The sequence below is a fragment of the Hippoglossus stenolepis genome, chromosome 12 (genome assembly GCF_022539355.2).
Source record: "Hippoglossus stenolepis isolate QCI-W04-F060 chromosome 12, HSTE1.2, whole genome shotgun sequence".
Taxonomy (NCBI): domain Eukaryota; kingdom Metazoa; phylum Chordata; class Actinopteri; order Pleuronectiformes; family Pleuronectidae; genus Hippoglossus; species Hippoglossus stenolepis.
The window spans coordinates 5,898,738-5,924,512 of NC_061494.1; the positions used below are offsets into that span (position 1 = coordinate 5,898,738).

The window sequence follows — 25,775 nt, forward strand, 5'->3', positions numbered from 1 at the left end:
CAAGGAAGTTATAATTTCACCTGTTTCCATTCAGAATTATGCATAAACTACAGATTAATGGACAGATCCAGGGTTTTTTATTCACTTACTTTAACTGTGTTTAACGGCTTATCTTTTCTACTATAAGAAATAGACAATCATGTGTAGGATTGTTTGAGGTATGTGTGCCATTTAATTTGTGTTGGCTTAGATCCATTTTTAAAAGTCTTCATTTACCAATGTATACTGCAGATTAGGCTCTCTGCAGGCATTTCGAGACTTTTCATGACCTTTTGTAAGGATATTCATGTTGTATAGAAACAGTCCAATGTATATATATTAAGTATTATTTTATTACCTCTTTAGGACCTCTTCCAGTGTTAACACTGACCTTGTCAGGACCAGTAGACTTCATGGGGACTAAAGCCTGGTCCCAAGACAACAAGCTACAATATCATTTACAATCAAAAACTGCAAATAATAGGCCTATGATATTTTAAGTGAAGACAATGAGTGCTATAGCACATAAAACAGTTAAAGGTATTGGTAAAAGAAAAGTGTAAAAAAGACACATAAAAGCCATTTTGGGAAGATTTTGAAAGGCAAACCCTAACCCTTACAAACAGACAGTGATGTTTTAAGTCATTCCACTGAAATCCAACCAAAACACCAGCTATCTGAAGTACTGGCCATGACTCAACAGCAGGTTTAACTGAGAGCAGCATCAACTCAAGCAACTACAATGAACGTTTGTATATAGAGCCCCAGTATTCAGATAACAGCAGTTAAATGATATCTTGCTCATTTAAGAGCTCCAGCTCAACCTAACTGTTGATCGTTGTCTTCAGATATTGTGGAGCCACGTGAAACGCTTCCTCTGACATCACTGACAAATGTAAACGAATGTCTTTCACTTTTTTCCTCTCTCCTCTTCATCCGCTTCCTCTTCTCGTGTGCTCTCTGATTGGTTCTCCGCCGACGCTTCCAGCCAATCAGCCTCCGCCTGCTCTGGAGGAAGGAATAAATGCAAGATGGCTCCTCATATAAAAACAGTCTTGTGGCTCGCCCTCAACGTGCGACTAAATAACTCTTTACACCTCGTCAGGCTAAAGTATTTGTCCGCTAAGAGCTCCGAGGGGTAGCTCCAGCTGCACAGTGATATGCGAGTGGTTCGTGGGGAGGAGACACCGCAGGGACGAAGAGGGGACACTTTGAAGCCATGAATCGGCGGTGAAGTCGCTCCTCGGCGGACAGAGTTGGTGTGGCCACAAGCGGGAGCCCGGGCCTCGGCTAGCTAGCGTTAGCCGCTAACTAGCTGATGACTTCATCAACTGTTAACTGTCGCACTGGGAACGTTAAACGGCAAAGAGGGGACCGTCCTCATATCGCCGCTGGCCATTTGAATGCGGGGCGTGAAAGGCCGTAAAAGCTCTGACCATGGCGGTATCAAGGTGAGTTTTACCCCCATACTGTCTCTTCTGTGTGTCCGACTGTCATTTACAGGCAGCTAGCTAACCTGCTAGGACCTGCTCTCTTTTGATACGGCCAAGAGTGGCGCGGCGGCGGCGGCGGCGGCGGGGGAGCAACGATGGCTGCTAAGCTAACAAGCTGTGGCATTATGGTGTAACCTAGTCTCTACTCGTGGCTCGGGCTTGCTGGGCCGGGGACGGACTGGCCTCAGGTTCAACTGCAGATGCAAAAATAAAGTTAAAATACGTTTCCATTGTTTCGTGGTCCTCTACCGATGCTTTGTAGTGACGCACAGGCTAGGAAACGTGGCTCTGTCATGACGGCTCCGTTCAGCCAGTTTGCAAACATGAGATGCCGTCATAGGCTCCCTGTGGTCCCAGGTTATTCACTGCTAAAACTGGACAAGTTGCATCCTCTCTTCGATGCTTTAACTAACACCCCAGGGCTGTATTATCTTTCTTACGTGGTCTGGTCCAGTGTTGTGATTGTTGTGATGATTCCACGTGGTGTCGGGGGTCTTCTTTTCCACAGCAAAGTGGACTTATCTGTAATTAGGCTGAAGTATTAGTGGTACCTGGGGTCACGACCTGTCCATCTCTAATCCACTCCTCTTTTATTAATAGACCTGTTTCTGTACTCGGGGCCAGACCAGGGTCGTTGAACAGGTTGCCTTGGTGCAAAGCCAAACTATTAATAATACATAATGGTTTTATCCATGCATGCACGCACTGCCATGAAAGCTTCTGTCATCATTAACTTAAATCATAGTTAATTTAGAATATAGTAGTCGTCGAACAGAGTTTAGTGCATCTCTTTAATGCACACACAATATAAAAACATGTATATGAATGATACAAACAGACTTGGATGCAGCGGTCTGCACATAAACGGTATACACAATTATTGAAAAGTGCACTAAGAAATGTTTTGGTGCATCAATCCCAGTTATTGCTCTCAAACGTGGATATTATAGCACAGTCCCAACCTTGCCAAATTCTAAATGGATACATAGGGTTAGGGTTAAACTCGGTTCGGTGTTTTGTTTATGTATTAATTTATAATTTGGCAAGAGTTATAATATGCACAAATAAAGGTTTAACTTCTGTGTTTTTCCCAAGTGGATTCAAAGTTTGACCGTTGTCCTTGAACAATTGACTATCAAATATTTGAAATGAGCAATCGGAGTGTTGGTTCACATTGTGATCTGTAGGGTTTCTGTTGACCTTGTTGTATTGTTTTTGTCATCTGTCTTTAGACTTGATCGTTTGTTTATCCTGCTTGACACTGGAACAACACCAGTAACCAGGAAAGCAGCAGCCCAGCAGCTTGGAGAAGTGGTCAAACTCCACCCACATGAACTCAATACCCTCTTATCAAAGGTTAGTATTTTAGACACCCTTCTGTGAACAGTCATTCACAAGCCTCCATATGACAATATCATCCTTGGCATGTGAAATATTTTTGGTAAAAAACTCCATAAATAGTTTGACAAAGCAAGTTTTGTTTTGTGTTGACAGTTTTATTTTCTGTTTCTATTTCTTTAATAGGCCAGACACTTTCAGCTTAGATTGTATGTGTGACATATTAAATGTATTTTCTGTCAATTACAAGGTCTTGACCTACCTAAGGAGTCCCAACTGGGATACTCGAATAGCAGCAGGCCAAGCTGTTGAGGCCATTGTGAAGAATATTCCTGAGTGGGACCCGGCCCCCAAACCTAAAGAAGGTGCGCTTTCATTTAAATACTAAAGTATTGGGAAAATATGAATTGTCACATAGTTTCTGGACCATTATAATATTATTCAAAAATATGAAACATAACATCGGTCAGGTAGGTTTTCTCACCACAGTCAGAAAGAAATAAGGAGAAACAAATGCATTAACTAATGAAGTGAGCACTTTTTTCTGAATGAATCCTTCACAGTTTTGTATGTGATCATACTTTGAGCTATACAAAATTCAGTAAAACCAGTCACAACTTGTAGTGAATGTAGCTGTTATCCTCCCACAGCCATTCAACTGTTAGTAAAACCTTAGTCCAGTTGGATGCCTATAAACAGCTCAGTGTCACAGTGTTCACTAGTCAGCTGACTGAGTTGCTGCAGTGACTTGTTTCCTCTCTCCCTCTCATGTAATTATTTTCTCTGACAGTTTTTCAGACTTGTTGAGCTCGACATCAGATGTTTGACAGGTTTTTTACCTGGCTCATTATTACAGTATAGACATCAGGAGAAGCTATGAACTGGTTTTCATCAATGAATTGCTCTTCTCTGTTGTGGCAGAACATATTACACCAGACTTCAGAAACACCTACATGTTAAACTTGACTCATGAAACTCACAAAACTTCTTACGGCTGATTAAATCACTATTGACGGACTTAAAAACAATAACCTAGCAGCATGATAAACAACCCATAATGCAACACTCTGTAAAATTACATTTTTTTGAAAAAACAAATATCATATTAGTCCAAATACAAATCCTTCCATCCATAGCAGTAGAGTGTAATTTTTGTATGTTCATTTGGTTTATACACTCTGGAAAAATGCCTAGTCGGGAAAACCCTGTTGTACCTTGAGTTTAGTTGTGATGTCAGTTGTGTGTTGTTTTATTGTTCAATTGATACAAGATTGATCTAGATGAAAGGGGAGGATGGAGGAAAAAGAGGCTGTCAACTTTATCTGCATCATAACAAATAGTCTCTGATTCATAAAGTAGTCAGAGTACTCTTGTTTGTTTCCCATAGAGTCTTGTGAAGACTTATCTCCAGAGGACACCTCTTGTGACCGGTTGAGTTTCTACCACTTCGACATCTCCCGCCTCCTCAAACATGGAGCCTCTCTGCTGGGATCTGCCGGGGCTGAGTTTGAGCTCCAAGATGACAAAGCAGGTTTGTGGTGTTTATCTTGTGTTTTCAGCGGAAGCCGCATCCACACTTTGACACGCACAGCAAAAGTTATTGATTTTTGTTAATAATTTTGTGGAGATTGTAACCTGTGTAAAGGAACAGTGTGAATTATTATAAATATAAGAGGAGGATGGTATTGGCTATTCTTTTTGGCACACAGCTTTGGGTCTGTATTCTCCAATCTGTTAGTTCTGACTTCAGTAAGAGGATTCTGTCATGACTTTATTTTGCTTAACAAACTTTGTGCACCAGATTTACTCCCCCATAACTTCATACTCATATTTAGTGAAACATATAATTAACTGAGGCTGGACCACTACAACATCAATGCAATGCAGCTGTTTGGATAACTTTGCTTTCTAGATACATTTACCTCCAGAATGACCGTTGTTCGTACACACATTACTCTCATTGAACTACAATGTACTCTTCCTCCATTTTCCCACACTCTTAAGTTTTCCTATGATGTCATGTCTTTATCTTTAGGAGAGATGGACCCTAAAGAACGACTCGCTCGCCAGAGGAAGCTTCTTCAGAAGAAGTTGGGTCTAGACATTGGTGCTGCTATTGGAATGGACACAGAGGAGCTGTTCAATGATGAGGACCTTGACGATACCTGTCAACAAAGTGGACTCAGAGCCCATGGAAGCAAAGCTACAGCTGGATCCAGCTCCCGCAACAATCTAGTAGGTCTCATTTTAGCCTCTCAGCTTTGAGACCTTTTGTTTTAACAAGGTTCTTGGTGCAAGCTGTAGCCTTGCAGGGACTATAAAGTTTAAATTAGGGGAGGATAAGGAGTTTTGAGGCAGGAAGTGGGCGTCTGTTGTCACTGTCAGCAGTGATGCTCTGTAGTCAGACTCTGAGGTCAAATCCTAACTCCTGGCCAACTTGAATTAGTAAAGCCGAGACGGGCCGGTCGTATCTTGTCTCACAATGACGGAGGCTGTTTCTGTGGAACTGAAGTTCAGAGTTACAGATAATGCGCAGAATATGTTTTGTTGTTAACATTTTGTATTGCAGCACAAAGGCTTGTCTGAACAGAACATCTGCTTAGAAAGCTGCATTATGGTCATGCTGGTGGATTCATTTTCTCTTTGGCCTGACTGGCCTCACTCTCTTTGGTGAATCAGTTTTTTCTCAACCTGTTTTGAATCAAACCTTGTGGGGTTTTTTTGTGTGTTTTTCATTTTGTCTTGGATCATGTCGGGATTTCTTCCAGGCCTGTAAAGGGCTGAACACTTTAAATTCTAGTGTCAGTGCAATATTACAGCATTTTTCTGCCCCATTGGTATGTTAAATGGGCTGCCAATAATAACACTCTAAAAGTGTCTGACAAAATTAATTATAAAGACTAGTGGTGCACCGATGTATCGGCCGTATATCGGTAGCGGACGATATTCGCCTCGTTTACTGCCATCGGCGTATCGGTAATAAACTTGACTTTCACCGATAACATTGGCCGATGTTCATTGGTATGTTTTCTGCAGCCTGCCAATCTGGCATCCAGATTATGGTACACTGACACCGGGTTTACACCGGGCGCTGCGGCGCAGCGCCAAGGAAAGCCAGGCGCCTCCCATCCACCCCCCTGTTAAACCTTTGTGCGGTTCACATGGGCTGCGATGCGCCGCGCCAGCGCCCTTCACCGATGGTTGCGGCGTGCGAGCGAGCGTATCGCGCCAGGAAACAGTCTGAAAAATGATTTTAAACGATATAAATGACATATTTTATATGATATAACTGATCAAATATGCATCCCATACTTTGTATTCCCCTTCTGTTGTCCTGGAGTTTTAATTTTACCAATCACATAATTAAATGTCCCCCTCTGCCCATCCACTACAGCCACACAAGCAGTCATATAGATAAAAAGAGGGGGGGGGGCTAAAGGCTTGCTTGGAGAATACGTCATTTACCCCCAGCATCTAAAGTTACACTTGTCACTTTTTCTGTTTTTCATATTATTCAAGTAATAAACAAGTATCGCTATCGGCTAGATTGTTGTTTTAAATATCGGTATCGGCCAAGAATTTCCATATCGGTACATCCCTAATAAAGACCTTCATTGACACTCTGCAGAAAGTTTTAAAACAGTTAAAATTTGAGTATTAATAGTAGGGCTGTAAGGATTCTCAAATTGTCCAAACGGCCACAGTTTCAGTTCCCGATGCCCAAACCCACCCGCTGTCGAAACAGCAGGTGCAGCCATAGACTGTATATAAGAAGGGTGCAGCCTGTTGCGTGTGTGCATATGCGTCCACAACTCTGGGACCACAACCCTGTGTAATATGAACCAACACACAGAAGTGACTAGTAGCTTCAGAGCAATAAGTGTGGAAGTCAGAGAGAATGTTTTACCTTTACAAAAGCGTGTTGTAAAGTCTGCGCGTTGTTGCCGCTCGGGAGCAGACACCTCGTCTCTAAAGTCGGACTCAGGAGGAAATCATCTGGTGGATTGTTAATTCCTTATGGACTTTCCCTGGAGCTGCCGTCCAGCGTATGCCACACTGACTGACCGACATGACCATCAACGGTTCCGCAAGTGCCCTGTACATAATGTGTGTGTATATAGGAACGCAGTTGTTATTGAAGCGGCATGGACGCTTCCCTTTCTGTTTACTTTCCTGAGTTGATTTGTTTTATGGAATGGATTATTTTTGTTGCATCTGTTTTTCCTTGTCTGAACTGGATTGAACTGAACTATGTTGGGCTTGTGGGGGAGACTGAAATTGACTTTGTAAATATATTGGTTGAACTCTGGACGTTGCAACTGTGGCAACACACACTCACAGCTTTCCTGTTCTTTGGTTATTTTTGTTTACATAGTTCTGTGAGGTCAAGTCCAACATGTTCTTGAGTCGTCATCTCTTTACTGTTCCAATGTTGGTGTTTTAATCAAACTTAGAAATGTCCTCCCACTTTTTCTTAGCCACCCGCTACTGCTGCTGAGTTGATCGACTCGGAGTTCCGACCAGGCATGAGCAGTCGTCAGAAGAATAAGGCGAAGAGGATGGCTAAACTAGTGGCTAAACAACGATCCAGAGACATGGATCCAAATGAAAAGAGGTAGGATAATGCAAACATTTTTTTATGATGGATGTAGAGTTTTTTTTTCCTAGGTAGAGTAAGTTATTCTGGGTTTTTAAAAAATTATAAAAACGGAAGGATCTTTGTTTCTTGAGCTACAGTCAAATGTGACTCCATCAGTGTTCGAGGCTTGGTCTCATTTCATCTTGCCAGATCTGGGGCTTTATATGCAAAGTTGATGTCGTTCTAATAATAAAATGATTTCTTCTGTGATCTCTTTCTCCTATAGTAATGACAGTTTTGAAGGTGAACCTGAAGAGAAAAGAAGGAAAACCACAAATGTAGTTATTGATCAACCAGCAACGGAGCATAAAGTCTTAATCGACAATGTTCCAGATAACTCCAGCCTTTTAGACGAGGTAAGAAATCAAAAACAAGCCAATTACCCATTTAATCCAAGTTGTCAATGATTTCACTGCTACTGTATACTTACCCTAAAAAGCACACACAAAAAAACTTGGTGACTTTGACTGACCGACTGAGTGATGTGACACAATTCACTAGAAAAGATGTATCCCTGTGTTGTGTTGGTACCGACTAGTGGTTCTTCTCTCACAAACGTATCTTTGAGAAGTAGTTACAACAAGTTTAATTAGTGATAGATATCATTATGTGCTGACAGTTTATTCTATGCAAAGACAGTGACCCGTAGAACCTGAAGCTGATACATTTCTTTACTGACCTGCTAATGATTGTTAATGTTAGAGCTTTGTGAACCTGTGTATCTTACATCCCTCGTGTCTGACCTCCGTCACACTGGTCCAATCAAGCAATATTTCACATTGACACATGCTAATATTCACTGGTTTATGCTGCAGGATAATGCTCTGTAAACTATGAATGGTATAAAAAAGTAGTAGCCATGGGGGATGTCAATGGTGTTGCAGCTTTTGTAAGCGGGTCGTCTTGTTCACTTTTGCAACAGCCATCACTGGTTACATTGGTGCAGCACTTCTGTTATCATTATGGTGCTATCAGTCTTTCTGTTGCTGCTTGGGCTGAATTTTGTAACATGTTATTTGCACACATGCTCTAAATACATTTCAGTTTGCACGCTGCTTTCCTTAGTTGCATGTGTGAACGCTCACAGTCGAGCTCTGAAATTGTATAATTGACAATATAATAACTGGAAATTATCTTAAGGCGTAACTGTCTTGTTTTCTTTTGACACTTTAGTGGCCTCTGGAGAGCTTCTGTGAGGAACTCTGCAATGACGTCTTCAATCCTTCATGGGAGGTAAAAATTGTTTGAATTGCATTATATCCTTTACACACATTTGTTTGTGGTTATATAATAACTTACATGAGACCGTAAAATATAAACCATCTAGCACTTTTGTATTTGACTGATGCAAGATTTATGTAAATGACTAATTGAATTGCATGTGGTTGTTTACAGATTCGTCATGGCGCAGGTACAGGTCTTCGAGAAATCCTAAAATCCCAGGGTGCAGGAGGTGGGAAGTTGGTGGGAAGCACTGTTGAACAGGTATTTCTTGTTCTTCTTCTCAGGATTTTCAACGTGTTGGTGAGAATTAAATGCAGCAAGAAATGTCTGGTGTTTTGTTTCAGATGTTGCGGCAGCATCAGGAGTGGATAGAGGACCTGGTGATCCGGCTGCTCTGTGTCTTCGCTCTAGACCGGTTTGGGGATTTTGTATCTGATGAGGTAGGTATTTAAGAACCTTCTAATTTAAATGTATGTTACATATCCTAGAGAAACATTTGCTCCTAGACACTTCGCCAACAACACAACTCAGCCCCCATCAACCTCCAATGTGGGGGGGGCGTCTGAATTTGACTTGAAGATAATTGCATGTAACCAGTCGGTTCTGGTGCTGGTCTTTGTGGGCAGGTGCAGGGATGCAAAAATGTACCTGTGCAGGATTGTAGCGTAAATTATGTAACATTTTTTTTGACTGTATTTTATACATTTTGCCCTTGTGCCCAATATTCCTGCCGTAATTTCATTTTTCTGCGAGGTGGCTAAGCCTTAATTCGGATAAAAAAAGTTGGGCCTATGTTGAGCCAAACACGGAACATAAGTTGGCGTATAGACCTGGCAAAGTTTTATTTTCCAGTTCTAACAACCTATGCACATACTAGGATATGTCAAGAAGAGGTAATGAATATGTCATCAATAAAAGCCTCATTTCATTTAAATGGTGACTGACTGGCCTATAAGACCAATGTCATCACGATGTATTGAAAAAGCACTGAGTCAAAGTAGTTATTCAGCTAAATTTGTATCATCCAACTCTGTTGCTCTGGGTTTTATTCATCCTATATCTCTCTCCCTATCCCAGGTGGTGGCTCCTGTCAGGGAGACGTGTGCCCAGACGCTTGGCGTGGCCCTTCGCAACATGAATGAAACTGGCGTTTCCATGACAGTGGATGTCCTGCTAAAGCTTCTCAAAGAAGACCAATGGGAGGTCCGTCATGGAGGCCTGCTGGGAATCAAGTATGCCTTGGCTGTCCGACAGGTACCATCTGTTTTCTGTGAAAATGATGAGATGTTAAATGAGCACAGCAGGGTTCTATAACGTATTTGTTTGAGCGTCGTATGGTCATGAATACAAACTGTAGGGCAGGATGTGTGCATGGACAAAAAGGCTTCTTTTGGTCTGGTAGCATATGTGCTTCTTGTGAAGAGATGTCACTCTAGAGGCCATTCTGTCCGATCTCGTAGCCGTATATGGTGACCTTCATCGGTCTCTTCCTTTGTGTTCCTCAGGACTTGATTTCTGTGTTACTGCCCCGGGTGCTCCCTGCCATCACTGTAGGCCTTCAGGACCTAGATGATGATGTCAGAGCTGTGGCTGCTGCAGCCCTCATCCCTGTGGTGGAAGGCTTGGTACAACTACTGCCCAATAAGGTCAGAGAGGCAAAAACAAGCTTCCCTTAACAATTGCGTTTTCAGTCTCTGTTGAAGCAATTTTTCATACTGTCCCCATTGTGTCTTAATTTAGTCTTGAAATTCTGTTCCACCCAGGTCCCCAATATAGTGAACACACTCTGGGATGCTCTTTTAGACCTGGACGACCTCACTGCTTCCACCAACAGCATCATGACGTTGCTCTCCTCATTACTCACGTATCCACAGGTCTGGCAGTGCAGGTCAGTCTCTGAGGGCCACATAATAACTACTGCTGTCTCAAAATGATACCAAATGTTTTCTTGAATAAAGAGAGGTTAGTATCATAACAGAAGGACACAGCCAGCTCACTAACCACACCACATTTTGTATTACTGGCGTTACCTTTAAAAAGGAATATAATGTTTAAATGTCCTAAGATGATAAAGTAAAAATGTTTTCTGAAATGAGAGAATTTGATTTAATATTGAAATATAGGATAAATGGTCAGATACATTTCTGACCTGCTTATTATCTACAGCCTATCCAGATCCCTCAGATCATCAAGCATGTGTTTCCTTTAACGTCCCTATAATTTTAACAATCGCATTTGTTTAATGTTTTCTATCTGTTACTGTAGCACATAGTCTATTGCCGTATGAATTGTACTACACACATTAAATAGAAGGATTTTTGTTATAAAAGTCCAATGAAATGATGTCAGCTGCTAGAGCACATTAATACATGTTGCCGGCTTCTTCACACAGATCGTGTAGCTCTACTCAGTATATAAACCCTGCAGCTAAGGCAGATATTTGGTTACTGTTTGACATGTGGAATGTATTATTTTTTTTTTTTTTTACATAATGGTATAAATGGCCTTAACCTACATCCTGTTTCTCTAGAAACTCCATATTGGCCATCTATTTTGTCATGCTGTTTGGTTGTATGGTTGTGTTCCACTTCCAATGCACCACTGAGCAGACATGTTCAAAACAGTTAGATTAGCATTGACTTTTGAGTCTGAGTAGCAAAATGTAACCTTGTGATTATTATTTTATTCAGATCCTTTTTTATTTTATTTTTTTTGTAGATGACAATCTTAGGATTTCTTATATTCATACACTGTCTTGTCCACTCTAGCATGCAGCAGTCGTTAACAGTCCTGGTTCCTCGGGTTTGGCCGTTTTTGAGACACACTATATCATCAGTAAGACGTGCAGCACTGGAAACTCTTTTCACTCTGCTGTCTAAAGCTGACCAGGTAAATTTGCTTCGGAGCAAAAGGACATTCATGTAAAATATGACTAAGTATCTCAAATTTATTTTTATCCTGTTTAATTTTTTTAGTTCACAGCTTTAATTGTAGCAAGTTTTTCTTGTAAAGTGGTTTTATGTATTTTGTTCTCCAGAGCTGTGCCATTTGGATCAACCCGATCCTACAAGACATGCTCCGGCACATCTTCCAGTCGTGTATACTGGAAAGCAACGAGGAAATCCTTGAACTGATCCAAAAGGTTTGCTGCATCACCCACATTATAACTTGACTAATAAAATGACCTAAAGAAGCAAAACAGACATTTCTTACAATTTCATGTGTACCATACACAGAACTCAATGCTGTACCCTGATGTGCACCTCCCCAAAAATGCTCGCCATTGTTCTGCAGTAAACCGAGACGACAGAGAATTTGTAAACAAGCGCACCGTAAACTGGAAGAAACTCTAGCATAGACACTTTAAAGTGGTTCGGCTCCACGCCCACTAGCGTTTCAGTGGTGTAATTGCAGAGCCATGCACACACCCACGGCGTTGATTCGATGCAGAATCATGAATCGGCCTTAAGGCTTAACACTCTGTAAAAGGTGTGTCATCCTCTGTCCTTAGCTCTTGACTGGGGGACTAAACGGGGAAAACGCAGAAACCTCAGGGAGAGTCGTAAGTGAGGATCCCTCTCGCAGCAGAGACAGCAATGCAATAGATGCTGCATGTAAACAAAATAACTATATTTAAAACGCATGAGAAAAGATGTGTTCTAGCATAAGTGGACAGTGTATATTTTAAGTTTGAATAATTGTTTTTTCTTTCAATTTCTTGTGTATGAATGACATTTTGTGTTTTAAGTTATTTTGTTGACTGGGTATTGCTGTGTGCAGGTGTGGATGGAGCTGCTCTCTCAGGCCCCTCAGCAGTACGTGGTTGCAGCCAGCTGTCCATGGATGGGAGCCTGGCTCTGCCTCATGATGCAGGCCTCACCCATTCCCATAGACCCGAACATGCTGCTGGAAGTGAAAGCTCGCTCCAAGGTTGCACTCATTCTTAATAGCTATTCTCATTCTACCATGTTCAGCTGGATTCTTGTGTTTATAGTGAGTACAGGTGTGCAGTGGTTATGTCGGTATAATACATCCCAGGATGGTAGGGAATCTGTGTAGCAGATTTTACCCACAAGGTCATGAAAACAATGCAAATGACTTAAAGACATCACACTAAATGGATGCACCTCAGCGAGGTTGCTGGGCGACAGACTGGCAGTCACAGTTCGTCTGAAGAGACTTAGAAAAGTCAGAGGACACAGAAATGCAGCGGAGATGTCTCATTCAAACAAGTAACTTTATAGCTAGTTTGTTTAATGAAGTGTAGCTGAATGCTGAGGTGGAATTAATCAGAGTTATGGAAACAGTTTTACTTTCCATGTTCCAAAGACTCAACATGTTTGTATATAAAACAGAAGAAGCATGTTTTTATTGCGTGATGGAAATAAGCTGCCTGTCATTTTGCCATGCTACATTTGTGATGAACATAAAAAAGATTTGTAGTTCCATTTAATTTAACTGTAATAATGAATCTTGTGCTGATGCAGCTGGATAAGGCTGGTTCAAAGGCACGTCAGGGGACCATTCAGGTGAAGGAGACAGTCCAGGAATATATAGCAGGCGCAGAGACGGTGACAGATGACCCAGTGACGAGGGACTATGTGGTGATTCGAGCTCGTCTCATGGCTGCCAAGTAAGTTTGATTGTTCAATTAGAAAGAAAACGTTCAGATATTTGGACAAACTTACTTCATCTCAAGGAAAAACATAAATTACCAGATATGCTGTTTTTACAGATTATAACAGCACTGATGTTGTTTCCCTGCTCTTTGTATCTCTGTTATGCAGATTGCTGGGGGCTTTGTGTAGGTGTATCTGTGACCCTCAGCTCAACGCGGCATCTCAGGAGATCCGACCAGCTGAGTCTTTAGGCCAGCTGTTGCTCTTCCATCTCAACTCCAAGTCTGCCCTGCAGCGCATAGCTGTGGCTCTGGTGCTCTGCGAGTGGTCTACACTGCAGAAGGTGAACAGTTTGGCCACGGAGTTTGTTCGTTGTGGGAATGATTACAAAATAAACACCTTTTCAGATGTGAGCAGAATCATGCATTTAAAGGCCAAATATCTCTATGCATCTTTCCAATTTCTCTAAGGATTGTCAGGTGGTGTCAACCATGGTGCAGCCTCGTCTTCTCGCCATTCTGTCTGAGCAGTTGTACTACGACGAAATTGCCATCCCCTTCACGCGTATGCAGAATGAGTGCAAGCAGCTCATTGCATTATTCGCTGATTCCAACATAGACCTTGAAGACCGCCTCAATTGTAGTGTTTTCACCATTGACCAAGCCAATGAACTGGTGAGTCAAGATCATACACATGCACTAACTATATTTGATTTTAAAAAAATCAAATATAGTATATATTTAGGCATGTGAACCTATAAACATTCCCTTGTCCATAAGTACCATTCTAGTGTGCATGTTAATGGGATGTGAAGACTGAAGTGTAGCGCCTCTGAAGAATCATCCAACAGTGAAATCTTAGTCTTTGCACGCTAAGTATTTTTCTAAGCTCATAAGTATTTATCTATTGTGCAATAAAAAGCATCACGCACGGAAACCTTGCACACGCAGTCTGATGCATTTTGTTTATTCTATTCATTCCAAAAATTCACAGTAGGCGATTAAGTGGAGTGGCTTTCTCACATCTTAACAAAAGAAAATGAAAATATCGTGTCTATTCAATCCTGAGAAGCTGCCAGGAAGGAGGAGAATTTCATCTTCTCAACTATCCTCAAGTCTATTACAGGATGTCAGTGGTTTAGTTTGATATGCTACCATTATTCAGACTTAAAATTAATTTCTCTGATCCAATTTATCCTGAACAGATCAAACAGCTCACTGAAATGCCTTTGAGCAATGTGAAAAATGCAGCGAATCAAACACCTGAAAACTTCCATGACATACGAAAGTTTTGGATTCAGTGTAAACATGATTGACACGTCATGAGGCTTGTATTTATATTTAAATTTCGGGACAAAAATAAAGACTTGGCGTGCAAAGAAGACTGAAATTACACATTAAAGGGAACATTGTCACTTGAAGATCAATAGTAACTTTACTTTTGTAACTAAATCTATTGCATTTAGCTGTCATAGTATTCTGTTGCCATCACAATGACAAGTTTTCCAATTGCCTCACTGTAATTTGTTTTCCAAGTTTTAATTCCCTGCACTGACAGCTCTAGTATTAATGACTTGGTACCAGCTGATTCTTGGCTCCAAAGGTTAATGGATATTTCACTCTGTAACAGATTGCTCTCTTTCCAGTCACTCACTTCCTCCTCTCGCTTGTTCCCTAGGTAACCACCATCTTTACAGAGTCAACAGCAGGTCTGAATGTGCAGTCCAAACAGTGGCAGGCGCTGGACGGTAAACGTCAACAGGCTCAGGCAACGGTGATGGAGACCAGCACAGAATGGCAGCAGCTGCATCTGCGCGTCCACATGTTTACGGCCTGCGCAGTGATTAACCTGCAAGTGCTTCCTGACAAGCTGAATCCTCTGGTCAGGCCTTTAATGGAGGCCATCAAGCGAGAGGAGAACACCCTGATTCAGGGTTACACTGCTTCTTTCATAGCCAAGCTATTGCAGCAGTGTGCTGGACGCTCACCGTGCCCCAACCCCAAGATCATCAAAAACCTCTGTGCGTCAGCCTGCGTGGACTCTGCAGTCACACCCTCATCTGCCTGCCCTGTACCCCCCACACAGGAAAATGCCAAAGGTAAGAGCTGTTGATGCTTGGGGATATTTTAAGTCATTTTACCCAACATGTTGACTGTGCTCGCATGCTGCTGGCTATTTTTATCTATTATTTCTCATGCTGTCAGTCAGTGGTTTGGAGAAAGACTGCATGCATCATATGGTCAACAAGACCCGTGGCATCATCACTCTGTACCGTCACCAAAGAGCAGCATTTGCCATCACTAGTAAGAGAGGACCAGCCCCTAAAGCCCCAAAGGCCCCCTCCACAGAGCTTCCTCCTGGCAGCACCATCAGTACTGATAATGATGAGGTAACAGAGGAAGTGCCCAACAAACATTTTCCTCACATTTATCTTTCATTGACTACAGGTTGTGTTCAATCCCTTTTTTTTTTTTCCTATTCATTTTTTTCTTTTTAGAGCAGGAAGCCATTTCTCATCCAGAGAAGAGGGGCCGAGTTCTCCCTAACAACTGTTGCCAAGCACTTTAGTGCAGACCTCACCAAGTCTCTTCCGTACCTCTGGGACAACACAGTGGGACCACTGAGGACAGTGGTGACTGAAAATCAATGCATTGGTATGCTGATTGGGTTAATTGGATTTTTTATCCGCAGGAATGTCTTTTACTTAACGTGTTTTTGCCAACATGGCAACCTCCAGCAGTACACTTTCAGTGTGTTTTGTAAAAAGTTAAATACTCTAACAAGCATGATAATTGGCGTGTAGACCTCTGGCCTTTAATTGACTTAAATCTAGCATTTTAGGTTCAAAATTCAGATTAAAACTGTAGTTGACTTGAAATCATAAAGCAGTTTATTTTACTAAGATGATCCACTTGTTGGTGGGCTAATGAACAGCCCATACAGGTTTAAATGTTATGAACAATTGTTGTAAATGTTTGGACTTTGGTTCTTAATGTCTTTGCATCAGTACATACAATTTGAACTGTAGTACAGAATATCCACCATGTTTGACACATGAGGTGGTGATTTGGACTCTTTCCATCAAACCTTTTTTTGGCTCATGAGGGTGTTATTTTAAGGAAGTCTCGAGGTAATCTGTTGAAATGTGGCACAAATGTTCTCTTTGACAACCCAAATCCTATCAGCTTATCTGTTAGTCTAAGGTCGTGGTGATTTCATGAGTCTTGAAAAAAAGATTGCTGACTGCTGTGTGGTATTTCTAGTTTCATCCATCTATAGAGCTTTGTTCCAGATATCAACTGGTTTCTTATTTATTTATTTTTTTTACTGCAGCCTAGCCTTACCAGTATCTTGTGGTGAATAATCTGGGTTTATGGTCAAGTCTTCTCTTGTACATTGACAAAGAAACTGTTGAATTTGACACTGAAGAAACACCCAGCTGCCCAAGAATCATTTAGTGGCCAAGTGTCAAATTATTTTGAACCCTTGTAATTTGGGTACTGTATGTCTTAAATAGCTTTATCTTTCACACAGTTGTTTCTATAGTGACATAAACTGAGTGATTGTATGTAGTCTTGTTATCTCAGTGACCATGTTCCACTGAATCACTGTGCGTCTCTTGTGTGTTCTAGATAGGCAGGTCCAGCTGGAGAGGGGAGACGCTGCAGCTCAGGAACTGGTCAACTCTCTGCAGGTTCTGGAGGTCATCGCTGGGGCCATGGCTTCTGAACTGAAACCTTTGGTATGAATCATTCTGTACTTCTCTATCTTACATCTACTTGATCACTTACAAGAGCAGTTAAAACAGCAGTTAGCAGCAGGAGAAAAGTGATGTGCCTTAAATGACCCTTTTATTAAATGTATTTTCTCTCTTCATGCCATACTGCAGCTGCTGCAGCACCTACCAGATCTGTTCACCTGCCTGCAGCATCCGTACACAGCTGTGCGTCACATGGCCGCACGCTGTGTGGGCGTGTTTAGTAAGCTGGCAATGTTGGAGACCATGAACAGCTTCCTCGAGTGTGTACTGCCCTGGTTAGCTGCTATTGACGACTGTACCAAACAGGAGGGAGCCATCGAGGCTTTAGCCTGTATCCTTCACACAATGACACATCTTCAGATTCCACTCTCACTATTTAATACCTAGAATGAAATGCTGCAATCTATAAAAGTATAAAACATAATGCTGTTTAAAAATGAATTGTTGGGATGGCGGAGGAGTCAGGATTTGATTAGTCTTTTCCATACAAAACTTTCCTTGACCAATGTCCGAACCAGGTGTCATGGAGCAGCTGGATGTGGACATTGTACCTTACATTGTGCTGCTGGTTGTTCCAGTTCTGGGCCGAATGAGCGACCCCAGTGATAGTATTCGTTTTATGGCCACCCAGTGCTTTGCCACACTCATCCGACTACTGCCACTGGAGGTAGGATCAGTCAAACCGAAGATTTTAAGCAGACAAAAGAGATCATTATATCATTGTGTCATCGAGTGTTTTTTGCTTCTGAAGGTAAACTTTTTTTTCCTCTTGTCTACCAGGCAGGTATACCAGACCCTCCAGCCATGTCTGCTGACCTCATCCGCCAGAAAGCCAGAGAACGCCACTTCCTGGAGCAACTGTTGGATGGCAGAAAGTTGGAGAACTATAAGATCCCTGTGCCCATTAAGGCTGAGCTCAGGAAGTACCAGCAGGTGAGTGTCCCGTTTCTGCGTTCACTGCATCTCTGAGAAACCCCCTCAAGCAGCAGATGAAAGATTCACCCCCTGTGTTTTTACACATTTTAACAACTTGTGGAACAATGAAGTGTTTTGTGTCCGACCTGCCTCTACACCTCGAGCATGAACATTTTCCTGCCAGATTCAGGAATCACTTTAAGAGCTGCAGGCTGGCGATGTAGAAACAGAGGTGGTGGCAAGAAATGGTTTTCCTGACAGAGTAGATTTAAAGCAGTCAGGTGGAGATGGTGTGTGTCTATAAATGGTGGTTGTTGGCAGCTCTGCTGAGCTCAGCCATCCATCTCTTTTATGGAGCGTTGCAGAAATCCACTTAAAATGCTGCTACCATTGTTACAGCTGTTGGGCAACACAACGCCGCCTGGTTTTCAACAACTCTACCCTAACTGATGTAGGAGAAAATGTCATTGTGAAACCCATTGCAGTTAAAATGAATAGGCTACTTTTTATTTCAGTTGTGTGTTGGTGTTTTCAGTGTTGTTCTGTCTCATCCTGCAGGACGGTGTGAACTGGCTGTCCTTCCTTAACAAGTACAAGCTGCACGGGATCCTGTGTGATGACATGGGTCTTGGAAAAACGCTGCAGTCCATTTGCATTCTGGCAGGAGATCACTACCTCAGGTACACAGTCCAAACCGCTCTATTCGTGTTGCCACTGTGTGACTTTAAATTGTACAGCATCAGCACACTGACTCATCACCTGTCATTGAATGACATATATCAAACCATTTAGTTCGTTGTGCTTTTGTATTAAATGTAGACACTGAAAACACAGACACAAGCCATATCTCTATAGCTGCTTTCAGACATGAAAGAACTCGGGATAATCTCCTGAAATGTGACGACGCAATTCCCAGTCAGTTGTTGCAGACAGTCCTTGGAGTTTCTCCTGCCAGCCCCCTAGTAAAAACTCTGGAGAATGTCTGAATGAGAGGATGTAAGAATACATGTTGATTATGTTCCTGACACACAAATGAAAAATCAAATATCTCGGATGAAAAAGAGGAGCCATACATTTTGAAGACGAAGAAGTTAATGTGGAAAGACTCAACTTTTGCTAACTGTTGCTAAGGGCCGAGGCCGATCTTTCCGTGCTGTTAACAAAAACACGTGATTTCAGCAGCAGAGTTTATGTTATATATATTATTGCCTGCTGCACCACTCCAGAGATTTCTTTGCTGTTGTGAACGGGTCTGTGCAGAGAATCTCTTGCTGCGTTGTTGGTTTGTGAAAGGTAAACTGTGGTGAAAGTTCAGACCCCATTGTGTGGGTATTTTTTGCAGTTCATGTCTGAAAATGGTTTATTAGATACAAAATCTTAAGTCAAAAGTTTACATTTCTCATTGAAGTTGAACCTCAGTTGGTTTGGCCTGATTTTAGTTTTTACAAAAACAACATTCTAAGCTTATTATGTTAAATCAGTTTGTAAAAGTGTTGTATAAGATGCTTTTCACTTATTAAAATGCCAGCTACAGCGATGTCAAACATTGCACAAAGCAGAGTTTGAAATTCAACGGCCATTCGTCCCAGTTCTGATGTACTGGTCTGATCCCATGTTCATCTTTGTCATTTTCATAGTGTTGTATAGATAAACTTGACTCAGCCTACTGTGTGTGTGTGTGTGATGTTCTATTCAGGGCTCAGGAATATGCCAAGACTACGGCTGCAGACTGCAGCCCCATGCCCTCCCTGGTGGTTTGTCCTCCCACACTGACTGGCCACTGGGTGGATGAAGTGGGCAAGTTCTGCAGCAAAGAATACCTCAACCCTCTGCACTACACTGGGCCTCCTACTGAACGAATGCGGTAAGGATTAGTCAGTTTACTGCAAGACAGTGATTCCTGTGCCCACAGCTAATCTTATGTAATAAAGACTTGGTTCATTATTATATAATAAATATGTTTACTAATTGTCATTTGTGTACAGCTAATTTATTAAGCTTACATCCACTTAATGGAATTCATGAAACTGAATGAATATTTACCTTTTCAGGTTGCAACACCAAGTGAAGAAACACAATCTTGTTATCGCCTCTTATGATGTTGTGCGAAATGACATCGACTTTTTCAGGTGAGTGCTGTTCCAGTAATAATATTTTTGTGTCTGAGAGGTGGTTGTCATTCTAAAACTCTTTTCAAAATTTTCAGAAATATCAAGTTTAATTACTGTATTCTTGATGAGGGTCATGTCATCAAGAATGGGAAAACCAAACTTTCCAAAGCCATCAAGCAGTTGGCCGCCAATTTTCGAATCATCTTGTCAGGAACTCCCATTCAGGTGAGATGCCATCTTAGATCTTAAATGAAATTTAGCCTTTGGAATTGTAGTTATTTTATTGTATGTTTACTAGTCAAATCATTAATATTATTTTGTCCTGCCATTTTTACCCTCAGAACAACGTCTTAGAGCTCTGGTCATTGTTCGACTTCCTCATGCCGGGGTTCCTTGGAACAGAACGGCAGTTCGCTGCACGTTATGGTAAACCCATCCTGGCGAGCCGTGATGCCAAAAGTTCCTCACGGGAACAGGAAGCAGGTAAGTCAGCTCTCCGAAAACACTGACATGTTTTTTCCTCCCACTGTTACAGTTCCTAATATCCCATATTAAGTTGAGGATATTAACTGTGGTTGACGTTGGTTGCTCCCTCCAGGTGTGCTGGCGATGGAGGCTCTACATCGACAGGTGCTGCCCTTCCTACTGAGGAGGATGAAGGTGGACGTCCTCCAGGACCTTCCTCCCAAAATCATTCAGGACTATTATTGCAACCTGAGTCCTTTACAGGTACTTGTGTCCCTGAACTATCTAATGGCCAATTCCAGGGTCCACAGGCAAACAGTTGGTCTGTCATTATAAACACATTAACACTGTTACTACTGCTTTTCGTTGCTATTGGTTGTAGTTATATTGAAGTGTAACAACCTGGTATGTTTCCTCGCCACCTGCAGGTTCAGCTGTACGAAGACTTTGCAAAGTCTCGAGCCAAGGCCAGTGTGGAGGACACCATCTCTGTGGCCTCTACAGAAGAGGAGGAAAAGCCCAAACTGAAGGCCACAGGCCACGTCTTCCAGGTGCCCAGTTCTATTGTTATTATTCTCTTTCCTAGAGGTCCTAGAAATGTGTTGAATTTTTTTCCCTCTTCCTTCTTTGTGCACAAGACAAACATAACAGGGACACACTCATTAAAAAAACTGCTTCATAGTGTAACTAGAGGCCAAAATGTCATTGGGCTGCCTTTTTGTTATGTTAAGTGCAGTTTCTTCTCAGACAAGCGCCAACATAAAGTAGATTTGGATTTTTGGGTAAAAGTTTCATTTTACGGAGAAGTGCAGTTGTTTGGAATCAAAACATTAGTTGTTTACATTAGTAACTATAAGTCTTTTGTTAAAATATACTTAAAATACGTCTCCTTCTGACCATGCAGTTATATTAACCTGCGTTTCTACATGTTTCAGGCGCTGCAGTACCTGCGGAAGCTGTGTAACCACCCCAGCTTGGTCTTGACGCCTCAGCATCCAGAGTACAAACGCATCAGTGAGCAGTTGGCGGATCAGAACTCCAGCCTGCGGGACATTACGCACGCGCCCAAACTCTCTGCTCTCAAACAGGTAATGTGCAGGGAAGTCTGCGTTGAGATCAGCCAGTAACTAAGACTAAACACAGTTCCTGGTGATGAGGTGGAATAATGTGTTTGTTTGCATGAAATAATGTGTAATCAAACCCATGAGACATTCCTGACCAATGAGAGTTTCTGTTAATCGTTTGCTGATCAACTCTTCACTCTTCTTCAGTTGTTGTTGGACTGTGGTCTCGGTTGTGGAGGAGGAACAGAGGGAGGCACTGAATCGGTGGTGGCCCAGCATCGTGTGCTCATTTTCTGTCAGCTGAAGAGCATGCTGGACATTGTGGAGCAAGACCTGCTGAAACCCAAACTGCCGTCAATCACCTACCTTAGGCTGGACGGCAGCGTGCAGGCCGGCTTGCGCCACTCCATCGTTTCCAGGTCAGTGGATTGATTACTACAGTCTGTTGCCTTTTATTGTGAAAGTGAGCTTCCACTTATGTTCAATTCTTCTCCCTTGCTTATTTCCCCTCAGGTTTAATAATGACCCATCCATTGACGTGCTGCTGCTGACCACCCATGTTGGTGGTCTTGGTCTGAATCTGACGGGTGCTGACACTGTGGTGTTTGTAGAACACGACTGGAACCCCATGAGGGACCTGCAGGCCATGGACCGTGCACATAGGATAGGACAGGTAGACACATGTAGCTTAATACAGGTTACACACCGCTACACGTCAGCAGTGTCATTGAGCACTATTGTTGAACATTAAAGGTACGGGCTGTGTTTCTCCACAGCATATGGAAATCGTTAGTTTTAAATTGCACGAAGGTGACACTGAATCCAAGATGCTTCTCCAGCTGCACAGCAGGAAGCGACTTGTTCATCAGGGTTTCCTAGCTGCATTATTAAACACGATCTTTAAACCGCGTTGGATTGTGTGACATCGCTGCTCTTGTCTGAAACCAGCGATGCAAAATGAACCAAACTAAACTGACAGAGGCCGACTGTCCCACTCGTCTCAGTACATTGTCTGTTTTTGCAGAAACGGGTCGTGAACGTGTACAGGCTGATCACCCGGGGAACTCTGGAGGAGAAGATAATGGGTCTGCAGAAATTCAAGATAAGCATCGCCAACACCATCATCAGCCAGGAAAACTCCAGCTTGCAGAGCATGGGCACCGACCAGCTCCTCAACCTCTTCACTCTCGACAAGGTGAGACCTCAGTGTTTTTGTGTCGGATACGAAGACTGGACAGATGTCAGGGAGCTCAGATCAGTATGTTCTCGTCATGAGTATGTGATGAATTTACAAATGAGACCAACATTGAACTGATAACTGCACCCTGGTCATCTTAGTTCACTCAGCTTGGCTGTGAGTAGGACTATTGAGGCCATCTCTTCCTGTAGTTCATATCCAGGGTTTTTCTCTACTCTCCTACTTCACCTTATCTTCCATTATGGGGAAGTGCAAATAATTCTGGGTCTGTGATATTCCTCTTTATCTGTTGCACTTGACAGGTCTTAAATGTCTTCATTATGGTTTTTAAAAGTCTTAACTTCAACACAGGGCAAAATGTGATGTAGTTTCTTTGCTGTGCTAAAGGCTTTGGAAAGTGACTGGAGGTGGGGACATTTCTTCATTCTTAGATGCATTGCGGTGCGGACGTGGACAACAAATCTTTTCCGCTATGTTCATTTTTTTTTTTTTAGCAATGTCCCACCACTGCATAATTATAACCATCGCTGCTTCAGGACAGACTAACATTAAAGGTCTGGTCGTCTTTTACCTTGTCAGTCTCCTGTCTGCGTGTCCTCCCTCTCCGGCTGACCTGACTTGAACATCATCATCAAGTGCTATATAATATAATACAGTACTGAAATAATTGTTAAGATTCCTCAGATACAATCACTTATAATCTAAGACAAATGAATGCATTTGTAGATAACTTTGAGTACATGATTATTGAGTACACTTTCGTTGTCAGTATTCCTCAAAAACCTGTTAAACTTTATTTGAACTTAGCCGTGCAATGTGTAAAACACAGGCCTCCCACTGGCTTTATTTGGCTATTAATATATAAATATAGATGGTAGTCAGAGAATAGTATGTCATTATCCAGATAATGGACTGTCCTGACTGAAAGTGCTATGACAAAATGTAATTTCTGCAGATCACACTATTTAGAACAAGATGATCCGACAGAAGCCTGTTAGCTCACATTCCTACCTACCCCCGACATACACGCCTCTGCTCGCAGGATTTTACAACACACGTTTGGCTGAACTTCTGTGTTTTTATAAATGTGTTTCAGGATGAGAAGGGTGAGCAGGTTCCGTCGACCTCAGGGAAGACCTCCATGAAGTCGGTGCTGGACGGCCTGGGAGAGCTATGGGACCAGCAGCAGTACGACACAGAGTACAACCTGGACAGCTTCATGCACTCTCTGCAGTAGCAACCCACGCAGCCTCCGTGTGCCGACCAAGCAGGACCTGGTCAGAGCCTGAGGAGGAACCCCACTGGTGCGGTCACCTGCCCCAAACCCACAGTTACACCTTCAAAAAGCCATGAGGAGTCACTCATGGTAACCGTTACAGTACATGTCCCAAAGCAATAACAAAACACAGCCAAAATAAGAACTAAATCATGTTAGTGCACACATATGCTGTCAGTCAGTGTTAAAGCAGTTTCTTCCTCTGACATCCCATAATTCCTTCAAAGCCTTTACAAAACTACAAACCGAATCTAAAGTATGATGACTATGTACTGTTAGCGACAAATGTCTTCAGTGTTAGTTAACAGCAGCCTCAGCGCTGTTCAGTGACTTTCCTCTGCTCTTAATGTGCATTATACTTATACTTTACAGTTACAGCACCAGGTGCTACGCTCACAACCCACTGCCCTCCTCTTCTGTTGCATTGCCAGAGTACACAGTGTTAACAGCTTCAGACTCCATTACCCAGCTGCCCCTATCACAGTCTTAAAAGCACCGCTGCACCCACACGCTCCTGTCAACACCTGGATACAGACACTATGGCAAAAGGAAACGGAGTGATGGCACCAAGCTCGACGGAGGAACCACACGTCATCGGTTTTCTGGCTTTTTATAGCACCACTGGAGCTCCGCAGCTTGACATGATGATTCCCTTCCTCCAGGTGGCGCTATTTTTTACTATGTCAGGAGAATCCGTTCTCATGACCTGTGGCCATCAGAGGCTTCAGTGGACAAATGATGCGTGTGTTGACTAGTGTAAAAAAAGAGAGAGAAATGACGTGGGAGAGTTCTGGACTTGACGCAGCGTTGCAGAGACTGAAGCTGGTACCTGAAACTTGTCACAAGTATTTTAAAAGAATAATAGACTTGTACATATTTCTGTAATTGCTGCTTTTTGTTTATGATCGTGGAATTGTAATAAATTCTACAAACCTTTGAACTACATCTTTTTTTTTTTTTACGTTATTGGCCAGTAGATGATGGTGTGGTTATACATCAAAGAATAATATTTAGATAAGAATGAACCTAAAATCAAGTGAACCTCATTTTCCTTTGACATAAGCTTATATATTTAAGGATCATTTACATAAATGTGTTGTTGCAAATCTGAACTTTTTCTGCTCGTGGCCAACAGAACAAAATCTGCTTTAGTCCAATTTTTGCAGTATATAGAATTGTATTGACCCAATTTGATGGCTTGGATCTTTTTTTTTTCTTTCTCAAGCTTTGAAGTCAGAATTTGAAGCAACGTCAGATACACTTTTTAATTTGGAGACTTGACTTTTCTATCCCCTTTTTTGTCGGCCACAAAAGAGATGGATGAATACAAGGACACTTATTGCTGGTGGTGTAATGCAGAGTTAGTCCAGCACAGAGATGGGAGAGGATGCCATGCAAAAGACGACAAGGTTTCACAGCGTCATACAACTACGTTTAATCAGATTTTGCTCATTAGTACAGAAAAAGGAGAAATGAAGATGGGGACTACAAACCCTGAAGCAGTAGTAAGCATTAGCAGCATCGAGCTCCATGTTTCCAAAAAACTTCAGACAACCAGAGGTCTGAGTCAACAGTCTGAAAAGCCTCGCCGAGATAGAACCAGTGTTAAAGAGTCAGGAAATAAAAACCAGAAAAAATAAAAGCACAGATGCCTTCATTTGAAAAAAAAGAATCACAATTACAAGTGGTGGGAT

The 25,775-nt window shown here is 42.1% G+C and overlaps 1 protein-coding gene across 2 annotated transcripts; it reads left to right on the forward strand.

Moving 5' to 3' along the window:
* The first annotated feature begins 976 nt into the window (after positions 1 to 976).
* btaf1 (BTAF1 RNA polymerase II, B-TFIID transcription factor-associated) lies at positions 977 to 25,744 on the forward strand. Of its 2 annotated transcripts, none has more exons than XM_035171955.2 (38): positions 977 to 1,430; positions 2,705 to 2,828; positions 3,061 to 3,175; positions 4,198 to 4,341; positions 4,846 to 5,045; positions 7,289 to 7,425; positions 7,676 to 7,805; positions 8,623 to 8,682; positions 8,845 to 8,934; positions 9,018 to 9,113; positions 9,751 to 9,927; positions 10,179 to 10,319; positions 10,437 to 10,561; positions 11,442 to 11,562; positions 11,711 to 11,815; positions 12,454 to 12,603; positions 13,161 to 13,306; positions 13,461 to 13,635; positions 13,763 to 13,966; positions 14,970 to 15,390; positions 15,497 to 15,681; positions 15,790 to 15,946; positions 16,925 to 17,034; positions 17,182 to 17,383; positions 17,571 to 17,719; positions 17,833 to 17,985; positions 18,526 to 18,647; positions 19,664 to 19,831; positions 20,019 to 20,096; positions 20,174 to 20,303; positions 20,420 to 20,561; positions 20,677 to 20,807; positions 20,972 to 21,094; positions 21,479 to 21,631; positions 21,815 to 22,026; positions 22,121 to 22,280; positions 22,632 to 22,802; positions 23,902 to 25,744. In XM_035171955.2, exons 1-38 carry the CDS (start codon positions 1,417 to 1,419, stop codon positions 24,040 to 24,042), a joined length of 5,562 nt encoding a protein of 1,853 aa, XP_035027846.1. In that variant the 5' UTR covers positions 977 to 1,416; the 3' UTR covers positions 24,043 to 25,744. The 2 variants fall into 2 exon arrangements, with proteins under 2 accessions (XP_035027846.1, XP_035027847.1); XM_035171956.2 differs by having other exon boundaries at positions 13,772 to 13,966.
* Positions 25,745 to 25,775: the final 31 nt, after the last annotated feature.